We start from the raw sequence: 20,379 nt of genomic DNA, 5'->3' as shown, positions 1-20,379 counted from the left end.
GGTGCACTGGGAGGACTCGGGGGAATCGGGTGGAGAGGGAGGTGGGAGCGGGGATCGGGATGGGGAATACGTGTAAATCCATGGCTGATTCATATCAATGTATGACAAAACCCACTGAAATGTTGTGAAGTGATTGGCCTCCAACTAATAAAAAAAAAAAAGATTAAAAAAAAAAAAAAGAATATGGAAGTGTTTTGAAAACATTTCAGGTCCTTTATTACTGCCTGGTATTATTATCAGATAGACTGAAGCCAAGAAAAGTTTGCTTAACTCATAACCTTGAATTAGTGTTGATATATATGCTGTTATCTTAATCTTAAGCAAGGTCTTCTAGGGAGAAGCTCAGATTTCTCTGTGTCTTTGAGATGTAAATGTTCTATCTGATCTTCCTAGGTTGTTCTATTGTGTGTATGTTTGCTTATATCAGGCTTATAAGAGGTCTTCTTGCATTCTTAATTGGTGGCCAGATGAAGGATCCTTTTAAAATTAGAGAAACTAACAAATTATTAAATCTCGAGCATTCTCATTGTAAACAACTCTTTTGGTGGTACCTATAAAACAAAAGTCAAATTAACCTAAGGACTTTTTTGAATGAGAAAAAGCGGTTTAGGAAGCTTCACTGAAGCCTTCTCAGGCTTCCCTCAAAGCTCTGTCGGTAAAGAATCTGCCTGCAATGCAGGAGACCCTGGTTCAATTCCTGGGTCGGTAAGATCTGCTGGAGGAGGAAATGACAACCCACTCCAGTATTCTTGCCTGGAGAATCCCACAGACAGAGGAGCCTGGCAGGCTACAGTCCATTGAGTTGCAAGAGTCAGACACTTAGCGACTAAACAACTAACCACTGAAGCCTTCTCAATGGGTCTTACAGATGCTAATAAGAGCAATTAAGAATATCTACAAAAAACTTGGAAAAAAAAAAAAAAAACACCAAAAAGGTCTAGCTATTATTTTGATGAGGTATTTTTTTTTCTTTTTAAAAAAGGACTTACCGCAAATGAATTTTTAAAAAATTCTTTCAATGGTTATTTAGAATGGGATAAGTAACATAGATATTTATGTGATTAAAACAAGATTTGATATTACCACACTACATAAAGTAGGCTTCCCTCAGAGCTCTGTTGGTTAAGAATCTGCCTGTAATGCAGGAGACCCTGGTTTGATACCTGGGTCAGGAAGATCCCTTGGAGAAGGAAACGGCAACCCACTCCAGTATTCTTGCCTGGAGAATCCCACTGATAGAGGAGCCTGGCAGTCTACAGTCCATGATGTCACAAGAGTCAGACACAACTTAGTGACTAAAAACCATATGCTGTTAATTTGACTACTTTTTAAAAGGTCATGGATGTCAACTTTTGTTCCTAGAAATAAGGCAGATTAAATATTTTGAGAAAAATTCATTAAACTTCAAGAAACTCTGAATACAATACAATAAGAATGCTATTAAACTCATAGCTGATCAAAACATAAAGTTTAAAATATTCACATATGAAATCCCAAAAAAGCAAATTTTGAGCCAGGAAGGCAGAAAGAGAGAGAGATTGAAGGAGAGAGAGAGTGGGAAGAAAGACAAAAATAGAGAGAGTGGTGGAAATCAGAGAGAAAAACTGATTATGAAGTTGTAGATTCTCAGAAGAGATTCACTAATATCAAAAAAATAAGATATTTGACTTAATAAAGCAAATGTCTGTGAACTGTTAGATCTTAAAAATGTTCCCAAAAAGGCACTCCAGAAAGACAAAGAGATGGAAAATATTCAAAGAGAAGTTTAGAAACATGAAGATAGAATGAGAAGTTCCAATGAATATATGATGGGAGTCCTGGAGAGAGAATTATGAGAATGGGGGAGAGACAAAAGTCAAAGAGGTAACAACTGATGCCTTCAGGTTGAATAAACACAATTTATCACAAGTAGGATAAGCTGAAAGACGTCCAAATCTGACATGTCACAGTAAAACTAAAGAACACTAAAACAAAACAAATTGTTAAAAAAAAAAAAAGAGTAAAGACAAAATACCTTTGAAGGAATAACTATTAAACTGACAGTAGACTTATCCAGAGTAGTACAGAAAACAAGACAGTGTAATAATAACTTTAAAACGCTGAGAAAATATATCAGCTCTCATTCACATTTCACTTTTCTAGAAAACAAAACTGGAGGGGATTTACATAAAACAGATCTTCACTAAAGGGAACTTTAAAGGATATACTTCAGCAATAATGAAAAGGAAGCCTTCCCAGAGGAAGACTTAAAACACAAAGAAAAATGATGAGAGTGTGATGTTAGCTATAGGTTTGTCATATGTGACCTTTATTATGTTGAGGTATTTTCCCTCTATGCCCATTTTCTGGAGAATTTTTTTATCATAAGTGGGTGCTGAATTTTTTCAAAAGCCTTTTCTGCATCTATTGAGATAATCACATGGTTTTTATTCTTCAGTTTGTTGATGTGATGTATCACACTGACTGATTGGTGGATACTGAAAAATCCTTGCATCCCTGAGATAAATCCCACTTGATCGTGGTGTATGATCCTTTTAATGTGTTGTCAGATTTGGATTGTTAGTATTCTGCTGAGGATTTTTGCATCTATGTCAAATAAACAAATAAATATTATCCTGCAAAAAAAAAAAACCTGAAATACATAGTGGTAATGGTTGGGGGAAAATGTGAATATACTTAATGCCACTGAATGGTTATACTTAAAAGTAGTGAAAATGGTAAATTTTAAATTATATAAATTTTACTACAATAAAAAAATCAAATGAGAAAGAAATAGATTTTAAAAATAAAATAAGAAAAAAAAGAAATGATGAGAATAAGAGGTTGTGTATAAACATTAAAAAAATATTAATTGAATAAAAATAAGTGTCTTACTATACTAGAGGAGTAAAATAAACAAGATAAAACTAAAATACAGGACAGTTGTAACATATAAGATGCAGTGGAGTGATTAGAGTCAAAGCATTCTGAATCCTTAGATTGTCCAAGAGAAGCCTAGAAATTGAGAATAGATTTAGAGTCTATTTAGTATGCATCTTAAACTTTTAATGGTAACTATTAAAGGGATGGAAACAGAGTGTATTTCCTTTTAAATTGTTAAATGGAACACGAAAATAGTATATAAAGGAAATAATAAGTTTCCAGCCATCAGGTCCAGAGCCTGGAAGGAAAAAAGGCTGGAAAATCAGAGACAAAGAGGTCTGAAGTGGAGGCATATGAATATATGGCACTAAATGTAAAGATTTTTAATTTTATACATTAATACCAAGCAGAAGGCATCCACCATGGAAGAACACTGAACACATGAATAGACAAAATAACTCAGTTATCATTAGCTAGCCTTTGTCATGGACCACCCTGGAAATACTGAGCCACTCCAGTATTCTTGCCTAGAGAATCCCATGGACAGAGAAGCCTGGCAGACTACAGTCCATGGGGTCACAAGAGCTGGACATGACTTAGCGACTAAGGCACCACCCTGGAAATGGTATAATGGGCACAGGAACAGAGTGGCCAGGGTAGGAAAGATGGAGATTATATATAGGCCTAATTGCATGGACTTCTACCTTCTAAGACTAGTTTAGCAAGTGCTGCCTTTGAAAGTCTAACTTGTCAGCAATAGAGACCAATGCTGAGTTCCTGCTATGACTCTATGCCTCATGGAGACCAGCCAGCCACTAGGTGGAAAGTTGTTTACATCAAAGTTCCATAAGTACAAGAAAGGTCAGTGGTTTGTCTCTCAAAGGGATATATGCTTATTCCAGGTGTTCCTTTCCTGTACGAAGAGCCTTAACCAACAATACCATCTTGGGGCTTAAGATAGGTTCAATCCATGAGGACAGAATCCTATACAACATAGCATCCAACTTCCCACCAAGGTACACATTTTCAAACAAAGGAGGAGTAGAAATGGCCTCATGGCCATGATATCCACAGTTGGTGTCACACATTGCACCCTCCAGAAGCAACTGGCTTCATAGAGCAGAGGAATAGCTTTTCAAGGGCACAGCTAAAGCAAAAGCTCAGAGGCAATGCTTTGCAGAAAAGGATTGCCATTCTCCAAGAAGCAGTAAATGTCTTAAATTAAAGATCTCTATATGGTATTTTATCCCCAAAAGGAAGGCTCCATGAGTCCAGGAGGGGGTCAAAGCAAGAGTGGTTTTCTTACCATCAGTTCCAATGAGGAGGAACTCACATCTTCACAATCCTAGGTTTTATATGGTTAAGAGTCCTTGTCCTTAAAAAGGATAAACTTTTATCAGTGAATGCTTTTATTAACTTTTAAAAACAGCTCTATTGAAGTATAATTGGCATGTTTAAAATGTACAATTTGATGTACAATTTGATTAGCTTTGATATACCTACACAATCATGAAACTATCACTCCAATCAATCTAATGAACACATTTACTTCCCTCAACTTTCCTTGTTTTTCTTCACTATCCCTTTCTTCTTCCCTCCTAATACTCCCCGACAAATAACCAATGATCTGTTCTGTAACTATAAATTTTTATTTTTCTAGAATTTTATATAAATGGAGTCATACAGTATCAGTCCCTCTTTTCTGTTTGATTTTATCCATTTTGCATAATTAGAGATTTATTCATGTCGTTGTATGTAGCAATGGTTAATATACCACAGTTTGTTCATTCATTTACCTTATTGATGAACATTTGACTTGTTTCCAGTTTTTGAGAATTATAAATAAAACTGCAAGGAATATTCACATAAAAGTAATTGTAGGGGCATATGTTTTTATCCTCTTGGGTAAGTCACTGTGAATAGAATGGCTGGATCATGATAGGTGTGCATTTAACTTCTACGAGAGTGGCAAACAAACAATTTTCCCAAGTGGCTGTACCATATTACATTCTCATCAGCATGGTACAACGTTGCAGTTCCTCCACATCCTTGTCAGCACTTGGTATGGTGAGTCTTTTGACATTTAGCCATTTGAGTAGGTACTTAGTGGTATCTCATTGTGGTTTTAATACACATTCCTTAGTAACTAATAATGCTGAGTATTTTTTCACGTGGTGAAACACTTGCTCAAGCCTTTTGCTCATTTTAATATTAGGTTGTTTGTATTTTTTTCTGAGTTTTAGAAATTCTTTATATTCTGGATAAAAGTTCCTTGTCAGAAATATGATTTGCACATATTTTCTCCTAGCCTATGACTTGTCTTTTCAGTCTCCTTCACAGTGTTCTGTGAAGACTAATGGAGATATTTCTAACTTTGCTGAGTGCAATTTATCATTTTTTGCTTTTATGGGTTGTGCTTTTACTATATCTTATACAGTAATTTTTTTTCTCTCTCTAGAAGACTAGATAGCAAATATTTTGGAGTTTTTTTGACCATACAGTCTCTTTCACAACTATCCAACTTTGTAGTTCAACAACAGCCACAGCCAATACGTAATTATAGACAAGAATATTATCCAGTAAATCTCTACTTATAAAAACATATGGTGAGGTGGATATGGCCTGCAGACTATTGTTTGCCATTCCTTAATCTATGAAATCTTCATATTTAGGTCTATAAACCATTTTGAATAAATTTTTAATATGGTATGATATATAGATTGAAGTTAATTTTTGCACTGTTGTTCAGTCACTAAGTAATACACGACTCTGCAACCCCGTGGACTGCAGCATGCTAGGCTCCTCTGTCCTCCACTATTTCTTGGAGTTGCTCAAATTCATGTCCACTGAGTCGATAATGTCATCCAATCATCTCATCCTCTGCCACCCCCTTCCCTTATAAGGGAAGCATCAGGGGTCTTTTCCAGTGAGTTGGCTCTTTGCATCAGGTGGCCAAAGTTTTGGGGCTTCAGCTTCAGCATCAGTCCCTCCAATGACTATTCAGGATTTATTTCCTTCAGGATTAATTTGTTTGATCTCCTTGCTGTCCAAGGGACTCTCAAAGTTCTTCTCCAACACCACCATGTGAAAGCATCAGTTCTTCAGTGCTCAGCCTTCTTTTGGTCCAGCTCTCACATCCGTACATAACTACTGGAAAAACCATAGTTTTGACCATATAGACTTTGTTGGCAAAGTGATGTCTCTACTTTTTAATACGCTGTCTAGATTTGTCATAGTATTCCTCTCAAGGGGCAAGCGTCTTTAATTTCATGGCTGCAGTCACCCTTGCACTGATTTTCAAGCCCAAGAAAATAAAGTCTGTCACTGCTTCCACTTTTCCCCCTTCTATTTGCCATGAAGTGATGGGACCAGATGCCATGACCTTAGTTTTTTGAAAGTTGAGCTTCAAGCCAGCTTTTGCATTCTCCTCTTTCACCCTCATCAAGAGGCTTTTTAGGAAAAAAAAAAAAAAAAAAAAAGAGGCTTTTTAGTTCCTCTTCATTAGAGTGGTGTCATCTGTATATCTTAGGTTGTTGATATTTCTCCTGCATGCAATTTTGCATATAGTTATTCAATTGTTCCAGCACCATTTATTGAAAAGACTCTCCTTTTCCCACTGACTGAACTGTCATTGCACCATTGTTGAAAATCATTTTCATATACACATGCATGAATCTGTTTCTGAATCCTTTATTTTGTTCTGTTGATCCACTTGGGTCTCTTCACACCAACACCACATTACTTTGATAACTAGAAACTTATAATATCTTGAAAACAGGTAAGAGTCTTTCAACTTTGTTTTTCTTTACAAAAGTCATTTTGACTACTCTAGGTCCTTTGACATATGATTTGAGAATTAGTTTATCAATTTCTATAGGAAAAACCTGCTGGGATTTTTGATAAGCATTGAGTTGACTCTAAATTAAATTCTGGAGAACTGATAGCTTAACAATCTTGAGTCCTACCTGTGAACTTTGGTCACCAAGAAATGTGCTGCCTAAATATGTTTCATGGAGCTTAGTTGATCAACATCCTCAGCTGTGGCTCCTCTGGGTCCATGACCACATTTCTGTAAAAGGTCACATTTCCCAGGCTCTTAGTCAAAACTTAAATACTGCAGGGAAACATGAACAGGCTTTTTCTTGCAGGACATAGGTCTTCTCTAATGTGCAGCTTTGGATCAAAGACAACCTACTGATTTGCCTAAAACTTTCTAAGAACAGTATTGCAGTCTGAAATTCTGAGACCTCTTTTCTCTGTTTTCTTTGCCTTGTCCTATAGGGGTCAGACTTGTAACACTGTTTGAAGATGCTCCCTGCCTACAAATTCCCTCCCTTTGTCTTTTATTTTCCCTAATAAATCTCTTATGTGTCTAATCCTGTTTTGGCATCTGCCTCTTGAAGAATCTAAACTAACACATGTGATGAAGATTTGTGGTTTGCACTGCTGTTTAGTCAGACCTAGATAGTGCATTCGAGTGTGGGGAGGGACTGAGCAGCAGAATCACTGTTAGTAGAAAAAACTAACTTGTCAAACCCTACAACTCATATGAATGCAATGGATTGTTGCATAACAAAGTTTCATCTCAGAATAGTGCATTTTTTGATTCTCTTCCTGATACAATTCATGGTTCCTGAAGTGAAAGTTTCAGTCGTTCAGTCATGTCCGACTCTGCGACCCCATGGAACTCACCAGTCTCCTCTGTCCATGGAATTCTCCAGGCAAGAATACTGTATTGGGTTGCCATTCCCTTCTCCAGGGGATCTTCCTGACCCAGAGACTGAACCGGGGTCTCCTGCATTGCAGGCAGATTCTTTACCATCTGAGCCACCAGGGAATCTATGGCTCCTGAGAAACTCCAAATCCAAAAACTGCACATGTTGGCTGAGAAATAGCTTGTATTATTAAACAATTCATGTTACTCCTAAAGGTGTATCTATATCTGTCAAGGTAGGATATGGGTAAACATGATATCAATTATTTTCTTTGGTTACTAACACATCAAACTAAAAATTTGTGAACAATCTCATTTTATATAAATATTTAGTGTTGATCTTTTTAAAAAATTAAATAAAATCTTTACACAATAATTTTGATTTAAAAGTATGATATTAATTTCATTATTTAATTTTATTTATTTTATTTTATAAGAAACATAACTAAAAACATTTAAAATTTATAAATTTATTTAAATTTACATTTTATAGAAAATACACTCAAATTTTATAAATTTTGAATATATATTAATTTTAATCCTTCATATCAGAACTGCATATAGAACTCAGATTATGTGAAAATCTTGATTCTTACAACTTCAGAGTGACCTTTCTGCAATGAAAGCAATAAAACAAATATGTACTAACTTATGAATTATGTATTTATTTTATAACTCTTACAAGATCACAAAACTAAACAGAAAGCTATATATGTAAAATAATAATTCAGTAGTTTGGGGCATTTTACAAATTTTCAGCATGTAGGAACCAGTTATGTTTTGATTTTATCAATATAAAGGTAGAGTCTTCAAGATAGGAGATATTATTCTATTTACCTTTTGTTGGCTCTGTCTTTAACATTTCAATAGGTATAAATATGATACACATGCTTCTGTTGGTATACTTGCTCTGGACCCTGCAAATTTAGGGACAGGCTTGGCTTTCAGTATTTGTGTGAGTGTGGAAGGATCAAGTAGAGGTCTTGCCAAGAGCTGCTAAAGCTGGGGTGCCCTCTTGATGGAGGTGAGGAAGGGATAGAAGTTATCAGGAGTGGGCTTCCCTGGAGGCTCAGCTGGTAAAGAAGTTACCAGGAGCAAAGGCAGCTCAGACTCCCTCTTTCCTCATACCTGTGATGGTTTAAGGCCAGAAGAAAGGTGACTCTGAGAAATATGCAGCTTTTTTAAACTGAGGTATAGTTAATGCATAATATTATGTAAGTTACAGGTATATAACACAGTGATTCACAATTTTTAAAGGCTATCCTCCATTTATAGTTATTATATAATATTGGCTATATTATCTGTGTTGTACAATATATCTTTTTAGCTTCTTTATTTTACAAATAGGAATTTGTACCTCTTGATCTTGATCTGCTACTCCTATCTTGTCTCTCCTCTTTCCCTCACCCTACAGGTAATCACTAGTTTGTTCTCTACATCTGTGAGTCTGTTTCTTTTTGTTATAGTCATAGGTTTGTTCCATTTTTTAGATTCCACATATAAGTGATTATATGCAGTATTTATCTTTCACTGACATTTAACTTATACTCCCAAAGTCCATCCATGTAGTTGCAAAGGGCAAAATTCAATTTTTTTTGGCTGAGTAGTATTCCATCGTATGTGTGTGTATACTATATGTATAGCATACACACATTGGGGTACGTGTATCTTTTCGAATAAATGTTTTCATTTTTTTATGTTGTTTGTTTTCAGATATATACCCAATAGTGGAATTGCTGGATCCTGTGGTAGTTCTATTTTTAGTTTCTTAAGAAACCCCCATACTGTTTTCCACAGTGGCTACAGCAATTTATATTTCCACCAACAGTGTATGAGAGTTCCCTTTTCTCTCCATCCTTATCAACATTTGTTATTTGTGTTCTTTTTTGATGATAGTCATTTAACAGGTGTGAGGTGATATCTCACTTTGGTTTTGATTTGCATTTCTCTGATGATTAACAGTGCTGAGCACCTTTTCATATGCCTGTGGGCCATCCATATGTCTTTCCTTGGAAAAATGTCTATTCAATTCTCCTGCCCATTTTTTAAGTATGTTGATTGTTTTTATTTTATGTTGAGTTGTATGAGCTGTTTATATATTTTGGATATTAACCCTTATCAGGTATAGGATTTGAAAATATTTTCTTCTATTCAAGGGTTGTCTTTTCATTTTGTCAATGGTTTTCTTTGCTGTACAAAACTTTTACTTATTTTCCCCCACCCCATCCCTCTGGGTCTTCCCAGTGCACCAGCCCCGAGCACTTGTCTCATGCATCCAACCTGGGCTGGTGATCTGTTTCATCCTTGATAATATACATGTTTTGATGCTGTTCCCTCAAAACATCCCACCCTCGCCTTCTCCCACAGAGTCCAAAAGTCTGTTCTGTACATCTGGGTCTCTTTTTCTGTTTTGTGCAAAACTTTTTAATTAAGATCCATTTGTTTATTTTTTGCTTTTGTTTCCTTTGATTTAGGAGACATAGCCAAAATTATTGCTATAATTTATGTCAAAGAGTGTTCCACCTAAGTTTTCTTCTAGGACTTTTATGGTTTCAGGTGTTATATTAAGGTCTTTAATCCATTTTGAGTTCATTTTTATATATGGAGTTAGAGAATGTTGTAATTTTATTATTTTAAATGTAGCTATTCAGCTTATTCCAGCACTACTTATTGACAATATTGTCTTTTCTCCATTACTTATTCTTGATTTCTTTGTCATAATTTAATTGACCATGAGTACCTGGGTTTATTTCTGGGCTATTCTATTCCATTGATCTATGTGTCTGTTTTTCTACCAGTACCATAATTTTTTGATTACTGTAGCTTTGCAGTATAGTCTGAAGTCAGACAGCATGATTACTCTATCTCTATTCTTTCTCAAGATTACTGTGCTTTTTGGGTCTCTTGTGTTTCCATACTGTTTTTAAAATTATTTGCTCCAGTTCTTTGAAAAATGTCCTGGTATTTTGATAGGGATTATATGGAATCTGTAGATTGCATTGGGCTGTATGGTCATTTTAATAACATTAATTATTCCAATTCATGAATACATATCTTTCAATTTGTGTTGTCTTCAATTTCTTTCATCAGTGAAATTTTTTGCATTTCTATACGCTAACAATGAACTATCAGAAAGAGAAATTAAAGAAACAATCACATGTAATTTGCTATGATGGTCACATCAAAAAGAATAAAATACCTAGGAATAAACCTACCTAAGGAGGTAAAAGATCTGTACTTGAAAAATTATAAGATATGCAGCTTTAAAAAGGCTACAGCTCAGGCAATGGTTCTAGGTTTTATCATTTTCTTTTCATGATCAAGAGAGCTTCATCAAAGCTCTTGCTTTCACATTGTGAATTTAGCTCTGTCCTTCTATGTATGCAGACCACCTGACCTGCCTCCTGAGAAATCTGTATGCAGGTCAGGAAGCAACAGTTAGAACTGGACATGGAACAACAAACTGGTTCCAAATTGGGAAAGGAGTACCTCAAGGCTGTATGTTGTCACCCTGCTTATTTAACTTACACACAGAGTACATCATGAGAAACCCTGGGCTGGAGGAAGCACAAGCTGGAATCAAGACTGACAGGAGAAATGTCAATAACCTCAGATATGCAGATGACACCACCCTTATGGCAGAAAGCAAAGAAGAACTAAACAGCCTCTTGATGAAAGTGAAAAAGGAGAGTGAAAAAGTTGGCTAAAAGTTCAACATTCAGAAAACAAAGATTGTAGCATCTGGTCCCATCACTTCATGGCAAATAGATGGGGAGACAGTGGAAACAGTGAGAGATTTTATTTTCGGAGGCTCCAAAATCACTGCAGATGGTGATTGCAGCCATGAAATTAAGACGCTTACTCGTTGAAAGGAAAGTTATGACCAACCTAGACAGCATATTAAAAAGCAGAGACATTACTGTTCTAACAAAAGTCCGTCTAGTCAAGGCTATGTTTTTTCCCAGTAGTCATGTATGGATGTGAGAGTTGGACTATAAAGAAAGCTGAGTGCCTAAGAATTGATGCTTTTGAACTGTCATGTTGGAGAAGACTCTTGAGAGTCCCTTGGACAGCAAGGAGATGCAACCAGTCCATCCTAAAGGAAATCAGTCCTGAATATTCATTGGAAGGACTGATGCTGAAGCTGAAACTCTGATACTTGACTGACTTCACTGATGTGAAGAACTGACTCATTTGAAAAGACCCTGATGCTGGGAAAGATTGAAGGTGGGAGGAAAAGGGGACGACAGAGGATGAGATGGTTGGATGGCATCACCCACTCAATGGACATGAGTTTGAGTAAACTCGGAGTTGGTGATGGACAGGGAGGCCTGGCGTGCTGCAATTCATGGGGTCACAAAGAGTCAGACACGACTGAGTGACTGAACTGAACTGAACTGAACTTCTGTGTATGCAATGCTTACAGCTCCTTTATTACATATAAATTAAAATTTCAGAACTTCTGCCTGTATCTGAGACTAGTTATGCCTGTGGTTTTACCACTAACTTTATCTCTACTCTATTTCTGTTCCACACAGTAGTTTATTGTTTTGAACATGATCATGTTTTTCTAATTTCATGTTATTAACACTTTTGTGCATCCCATGCATGGAAAAGGAAAGATTAGGGCATAAACTCATTGCTCATTTTTTACCTGCTATATTTTTACTAGTAGGAACAAAATTTTTTGCACATTTATTTATATTCATATTTCTTCTTTTGTGAAGTTTTGGTTCATAGCCTTTGCCAATTTTTTATTGATATGTTACTATATACTTTTTTTTAATTGTCACTGATCTCAAAAATTTTCTTTACATTTAAATTCATTGTCCCTATATCCTCATACATTTATAAAAATTTTACCTCAGACTGTCATTTGTTATTAAATTGTATTTATCTTTCATTTAGGTAAACAAATGTTTCAGTTGTATGTATTTATTTTTAAATTGTAAATAGTTTGTAAAAATTGTAAATATTGTAAAAGTTATAATATTTCCTTTGTAATTATTGTCTCAATTTATATATTACAAATTCAATGTATTCCATGGTTCTACTGTGGTCACATGTTTTCTCTGAATGTTTCCTTGTCAACATTAAGAATCCTTAGTTTGAAATATTTTTGGTGCTTGTATTCCCTTTGAATAGTGACAATAAACTAAAGAACCTGTCAATTTCTATTTATAGTGCATGTTCAAAGACTGTATAATGTAGCTGCATTATGCTGATTCCCTACTTTATGACTAATTGAATCTACATGCACAAAAACACTTTGCACAACAGCTGGAAAATTAAAATATTAAACTCCCACTGCTGATTGCTAATTATTTTATTTCTTCATGACAGATCTCAAGTTGTCAGAATGCAATGGCAATGTACATTACAAATAAAAATCACATTACTGTGAATTCAATTTGCACACATCTATGTTGGAGAAAGACACTAATCATAACTTACCAAGAAAACACTGTAGCCTGAATCATTCCTATTTAATCTTTCTTAATGCAAATGATATAGAAATGGTCCTGAAGCTTTAAGAAATTGCTTTCCCTTTGTAAGAGTGAGCACAAACAGGTTAGCTCACTTCCATGTGGATTCTTCACTAAAAACAAACCGTGCTACTTAGCTAAATCCAGTTCTCAGCTGTATTAGCCTGTCTACCTTTCAAGAATTTATTTCTCTGTTTCTTTCTCAGATTTTCCTTTTTTACTCCTAAAGAATAGTTTTAAAAGCACCAAGTTTAGAGTAAATAATCAAGTATTAGAATTGATTTTCATTTAGCTATATAATTCTCCTGAGCATTAGTACCACTACAAGGCTGTTATGATAATTACAAGATCACATATGTAAAAACATCAACCCTAGCACATAGTGACTAATCATTAAATGATGTTGAATCCAAATCTGAATTTACCCAGACTTTTGGAAGGCGCCATACTTCTATGCTAAGTTCTCTATTCTTTTCCTCTAAATTCATCCAATTCCATCTAGTACTTCTTGAGAGTCTAATTGGCACATGTCAAATACCTTCCTTGATTGTCCCCAGAAGAGTAAATTACCTTAACTAGGGGCCTAGTTTATTACAAAATCAAACTGCATTTGTCGATATTTTGTTTTTAAAGTGTTTCCAATTGTGTATACTTCATTGCACCAAGAAGATGATCAACTTTTTGAGGTCAAAGGCCATGTCTTCAGTTTTTGGAGGAGCTGCTGTGAGCATGATACTATGAATGAGGCACTTCATAGTATTCTATGTTCTACATATCCTTTTTGAAACAAATGCTACAGCACTCTGTCTACTTGCAGATTTGATTTAACTAATATGACAGCCTCACCAATCAAACGCAACACAATTATTCTGCTTTTTCACTAGCTTAAATGATATATTTATGCTGTGACTATGTGCAGGAAGGGCTAGGTAGAATATAAAGAAGGATAAAAGTAGGAAGTGAAGCAGCCTAGTGAGGAATGAGAAAGGAATCAAACAAACTGTAAATGGAAAATTATCTGTTGTTGTTCAGTCACTAAGTCATGTCCGACTCTTTGCAACTCCATGGACTGCAGCATGCCAGGCTCCCCCGTCCTTCACTATCTCCCTGAGTTTGCTCAAACTCACGTCCACTGAGTTGGTGATACCGTCCAACCATCTCATCCTCCGTTGCCCCCTTCTCCTCTTGCCCTCAATCTTTCCAAGCATCAGGGTCTTTTCCAATGAGTTGGCTCTTTGCATCAGGTAGCTAAAGTAATGGAGCTTCAGCTTCAGTGTCAGTCCTTCTAATGAATATTCAGGGTTGATTTCTTTCAGAATTGACTGGTTTGATCTCCTTGCTGTCCAAGGGATTTTCAAGAGTCTTCTCCAGCACCACAGTTCAAAAGCATCGGTTCTTCAGCACTCAGCCTTCTTTCTGGTCCAACTCTCACATCCGTACATGACTACTGGAAAAACCATAGTTTGACTATATGGACCTTTGTTGGCATTTCTATGCACTGTATAGATAAGTCTTTACCATGCTGCTTCACTGTTTGTTGCTTTATGGAAGTGAGTAATGAGAAGAAAAAAAGGGACTTAAGGGGAATGAGGTGTAAGGAATATGTAATCTGGAGGAAAGAATTCCAGGTAAAGTCAAAGACAGAAGACTGGAGGAGTACAAGGTAACTGGGGCATTTGAAAAAGTTGAGGGTAGAGGAATTTTAACAACCTCTTACACTGCATTAACTGTTGATCTGAGACTAAGATGGCAGAGTAAGAGGATATGGAGCTCACCTTCCCCCATGAACACATCAAAAATACATTTGCATGTGGAAAAATTCTCACTGAAAACTAACTGGAAATTGGAAAAAGACTATTGTACAAACAAGACTGTAAGAATGATCCACATGTAATTGGGCAGGAAGGAAATAAGAATGATAGGGTGGGGACCTGTGCCCTTTGGAGGGGACTTAGTGCCAGTAAAGGGGAGAATTCATGGAAAGAGAGTTACCATGGGAAGTGAACAGTGGAAATCACAGACTGGGTGCCCCAGTCCTGGGATTTTATACCTAGGAGACAAGCCCTCTTTGACTGGCTGGAGAACCACTGGAACAGATAGAAAGGTTGGAAAAGCCTGGACTTCACACATGAGGAGTATGCAGGTGCTGGCTGCCCCCAGGCAGGGCAGAGAGGTCTGCCCTAGTGGCTGCCTGGTTTCCTGTGACCATCTCAATGGAATATTATTCAGCCATAAAAAGAATGAAATTTTGCCAAATACAGCAATATGGATGGACCCAGAGAACATTACTCTAGGTGAAATAAGTCAGACAGAAGAAGATAAATATTGTATGATATCATTTATATGTATAATCTTTAAAAAAAAAGCAAACAAATGTATATAGCAAAAGAGAAACAGATACAGAAGACAAACTAGTGGTTACTGAAGGGGAGAGAAAGGGGGAAAGGACAAATTATGGGTATGAAATTAACAAACTAGCAGGTAAAAATAGATAAGCAAGAAGGATATATTGTATAGCACAGGGAATTATAACCATTATCTTATAATAATAATTTATAATGGAGTATAATCTACAAAAAATACTGAATCACTATGCTGCACATCTTAAACTAATACAATATTTAAATCAACTATATTTCAGTTTAGAAAAGAAGTTAATTGTTTTTCAAAGCTGCCCTCAGCGGTTGAAAGGGGCCTACACCTGGGGGAGGAGCTAAGATGGCAGAGCAATAGGACGGGGAGACCACTTTCTCCCCCACAAATTCACCGAAAGATCATTTGAACGCTGAGCAAACTCCACAAAACAACTTCTGACCAGTAGCAGAGGACATCAGACATCCAGAAAAGCAGCCCATTGTCTTTGAAAGGAGGTAGGACAAAATATAAAAGATAAAAAGAGAGACAACAGAGTTAGGGATGGAGATCCGTCCCGGGAAGGGAGTCTTAATAGAGGAAGTTTCCAAACACCAGGAAACCCTCTCACCGACGGGCCTGGGGGAAGTTTTCAAATCTCGGAGGGCAACCCAACTGGGAGGAAAAATAAATAAAACCCACAGATTACATGCCTAAAAACAATTCCCAGCAGAAAAGTACCCCAGACGCTTGCATCCGCCACCAGCAAGTGGGGGCTGAACGGCGAGGAGCGGGAGATAATGCTTAGGGTAAGGACCGGGCCTGAAAGCCCTGAGGGCAATCTGAGGGAGCTAACAAGAGATAGCAACTTAAACTGTGGGATAGCAAGAGAGAGAAAATTAACCTGGGAAAAGCTCTAAATCTGGGCACTACCCGCTGTTCCCAGAACAAAGGACTGAGCAAATACCAGAGAAGAGCTAGCCGGCTGCAGACCGACCCATCCCCCGCTGGAGGCAGGAGGCCGAGGGGAGGGGAAAGGGGCAAACTCGGCCCCAGAGAAGGCATCCCCTACCAAACTGCAAACAGGCTTCCAGTCTCTAACCAAAGTCTTCCTGAGATTCTGGATGGTTGACATCTGCTGGGAGGGTCACAGCCAGAAATCACCTTCCCAGAAGAGACACAAGGCACACCACACTGGCGCACCCGGAAACTGAGGCTGGGACCGCAGAGGGGAGAAGGCGCGCTGCACCGGGGAGTGTGCGCTCGTCAAGCTCCTGGCTGCCTGAGCTGCTCGGACGGGGAAGGCACAAAACGCAGTCCCAACCGAATCTGCGCCTTTGTGGAGTACCCGAAAACCTGAACCTGAGCGGCTTAGGCCTGGGAAGTGCACGCAACTCAGGGCCCACTCCCTGTAGAGCAGCCTGGAGCTGGAGCAGTGTAGGCGGGGAAAGCACACATGCCGTGAGCGGGGGCAAACCCAGTGTGCCCAGAACACTGCGAGTGCTCCCCACACATGCCAGTGATATTTGTTTGCCGTGCCCGTCCCTCCCCACAGCACAACTGAACAAGCGAACCTAAACAAGAGACTACCTCCGCCACCTTGTGTCAGGGCGGAAATTAGACACTGAAGAGACCTGCAAACAGAAGCCAAATGACCAAAGGCTTTAGAAGTGACAGATGCAACAGATTAAAATCCCTGTAGTTAACACTGACTACACTGGTAGGGGCCTATAGATATCGAGAAGTGTAAGCTGGAACAAGGATCTTTCTTTTTTTTTAAGCCCTCTATTACTCCTCTATTACTCCTTAATTTTCATTTTTATAACCCACTATAACCTGACCAAAAAAAAAAAAAAAACCTATTTTTTTAGATAACCATTTTTTTAAAATTTTTAAACTTCTTTTTTTTTTTTTAGTTGGAGGCTAATTACTTCACAACATTTCAGTGGGTTTTGTCATACATTTACATGAATCAGCCATGGAGTTACATGTATTCCCCATCCCAATCCACCCTCCCACCTCCCTCTCCACCCGATTCCTCTGGGTCTTCCCAGTGCACCAGGCCCGAGCACTTGTCTCGTGCATCCCACCTGGGCTGGTGATCTGTTTCACTATAGATAATATACATGCTGTTCTCTCGAAACATCCCACCCTCGCCTTCTCCCACAGAGTCCAGTCATCAAGACAGTATGGTACTCGCACAAAGACAGAAATATAGATCAATGGAACAGAATAGAAACCCCACCTCTTTTTCGTGGCGCCTCGGAGGCTGTCGGCCACTTCAGAATGAAGCTGAACATCTCTTTCCCGGCCACTGGCTGCCAGAAGCTCATTGAAGTGGACGATGAACGAAAACTTCGTACCTTCTACGAGAAGCGTATGGCCACAGAAGTTGCTGCTGACGCTCTGGGTGAAGAATGGAAGGGTTATGTGGTCCGAATCAGTGGCGGGAACGATAAGCAGGGTTTCCCCATGAAGCAGGGTGTCTTGACCCATGGCCGAGTTCGCCTGCTACTGAGTAAGGGGCATTCCTGTTACAGACCAAGGAGGACTGGAGAGAGAAAGCGCAAATCTGTAGGGGGTTGCATTGTGGATGCCAATCTGAGTGTTCTCAACTTGGTCATCGTGAAAAAAGGGGAGAAGGATATTCCTGGACTCACTGATACTACAGTGCCTCGTCGCCTGGGTCCCAAAAGAGCTAGCAGAATCCGTAAACTTTTCAATCTCTCTAAAGAAGATGACGTCCGCCAGTATGTTGTGCGAAAGCCCCTAAACAAAGAAGGTAAGAAACCTAGGACTAAAGCACCCAAGATTCAGCGTCTCGTGACTCCACGAGTTCTGCAACACAAACGCCGGCGTATTGCTCTGAAGAAACAGCGTACTAAGAAAAACAAAGAAGAGGCTGCAGAATATGCTAAACTTTTGGCCAAGAGAATGAAGGAGGCCAAAGAAAAACGGCAGGAACAGATTGCCAAGAGACGGAGGCTGTCCTCTCTGAGAGCTTCTACTTCTAAGTCTGAGTCCAGTCAAAAATGAGATGTTCTAAGAGGAACAAATAAATAAGATCAGACATCAAATCTCCAAAAAAAAAAAAAAAAAAAAAAGAATAGAAACCCCAGAGATAAATCCACGAACCTATGGACACCTTATCTTCGACAAAGGAGGCAAGGATATACAATGGAAAAAAAAAAAAACAACTATTTTTAAAGTGAACTTCATATATATTTCTAAAATTTTTTGTGTTTTGGTTATTTTTTAATATTTTTAAGAGTCTAACCTCTACTCTAGATTTTTAATCTTTGTTTTTCAGTATTTGATATCAATTTTGGACATTTAAGAATCCAACCTTCAGTACCCATTTTTACTCAGGAGTGTGATTACTGGTTTGATCACTCTCTCCCCCTTTTGACTCTCCTTTTTTTGCCCCCAGATGACCTCTATTTCCTCCCTCCCCCTCCTGCTCACTTCTATTTCCTTCCTCCCTCTCCTCTTCTTCATGTAACTCTGTGAACCTCTCTGGGTGGCCCTCACTGTGGAGAATCCTTTCACCATTAACCTAGAAGCTTTATTATCAGTGCTGTATGGATGGAGAAGTCTTGAGGCTACTGGAAGAATAAGACTGAAATCCAGAGGCAAGAGGCTTAAGTCCAAAACCTGAGAACAACAGAGAACTCCTGACTACAAGGTACATTAATTATTAAGAGATCATCCAAAAACCTCCATACCTACACTGAAACCAACCACCACCCAAGAACCAATAAGTTCCAGAGCAAGACATACTACGCAAATTCTCCAGCAACGCAGGAACATAGCCCTGAGTGTCAATATACAGGCTGCCCAAAGTCACACCAAACCCATAGACCCATCTCAAAACTCACTACTGGACACTCCATTGCACTCCAGAGCGAAGAAATCCAGCTCCACCCACCAGAACACTGACGCAAGCTTCCCTAACCAGCAAACCTTGACAAGCCAAGCATCCAGCCCCATCCACTGGGAGAAACCTCCACAATAAAAAGGAACCACAGACTACCAGAACACAGAAAGGCCACCCCAAACACAGCAATTTAAATAAGATGAAAAGGCAGAGAAATACCCAGAAGGTAAAGGAGCATGAAAAATGCCCACCAAGCCAAACAAAAGAGGAGGAGATGGGGAATCTACCTGAAAAAAAAATTTAAAATAATGATAATAAAAATGATCCAAATCTTGAAAACAAAATAGAGTTACAGATAAATAGCCTGGAGACAAGGATTGAGAAGATGCAAGAAATGTTTAACAAGGACTTAGAAGAAATAAAAAGAGTCAATTAAAAATGAATAATGCAATAAACGAGATAAAAAACATTCTGGAGAGAACCAACAGTAGAATAAGGGAGGCAGAAGATAGGATAAGTGAGGTGGAAGATAAAATGGTGGAAATAAATCAAGCAGAGAGGAAAAAAGAAAAAAGAATTAAAAGAAATGAGGACAAGTTCAGGGACCTCTGGGACAATGTGAAACGCCCCAACATTCGAATCATAGGAGTCCCAGAAGAAGAAGACAAAAAGAAAGGCCATGAGAAAATACTCGAGGAGATAATAGCTGAAAACTTCCCCAAAATGGGGAAGGAAATAATGACACGAGTCCAAGAAACCCAGAGAGTCCCACACAGGATAAACCCAAGGTGAAACACCCCAAGACACATATTAGTCAAATTAACAAAGATCAAACACAAAGGACAAATATTAAAAGCAGCAAGGGAGAAACAACAAATAACACACAAGTGTATTCCCATAAGGATAACAGCTGATATTTCAATAGAAACTCTTCAGGCCAGAAGGGAATGGCAGGACATACTTAAAGTAATGGAAAGAGAATAACCTACAACCCAGATTACTGTACCCAGCAAGGATCTCATTCATATACGAAGGAGAATTCAAAAGCTTTACAGACAAGCAAAAGTTGAGAGAATTCAGCACCACCA

The 20,379-nt window shown here is 38.1% G+C and overlaps 1 protein-coding gene across 1 annotated transcript; it reads left to right on the top strand.

Moving 5' to 3' along the window:
- Positions 1 to 17,662: 17,662 nt before the first annotated feature.
- LOC133051719 (small ribosomal subunit protein eS6-like) lies at positions 17,663 to 18,477 on the top strand. The gene has a single exon (XM_061136315.1). It carries the CDS (start codon positions 17,701 to 17,703, stop codon positions 18,448 to 18,450), a length of 750 nt encoding a protein of 249 aa, XP_060992298.1. The 5' UTR covers positions 17,663 to 17,700; the 3' UTR covers positions 18,451 to 18,477.
- Positions 18,478 to 20,379: the final 1,902 nt, after the last annotated feature.

The sequence above is a fragment of the Dama dama genome, chromosome X, assembly GCF_033118175.1.
Source record: "Dama dama isolate Ldn47 chromosome X, ASM3311817v1, whole genome shotgun sequence".
Classification (NCBI taxonomy): Eukaryota; Metazoa; Chordata; class Mammalia; order Artiodactyla; family Cervidae; genus Dama; species Dama dama.
The sequence above is the reverse complement of the archived record's forward strand: the minus strand, read 5'-3'. Positions and strand labels throughout refer to the sequence as shown.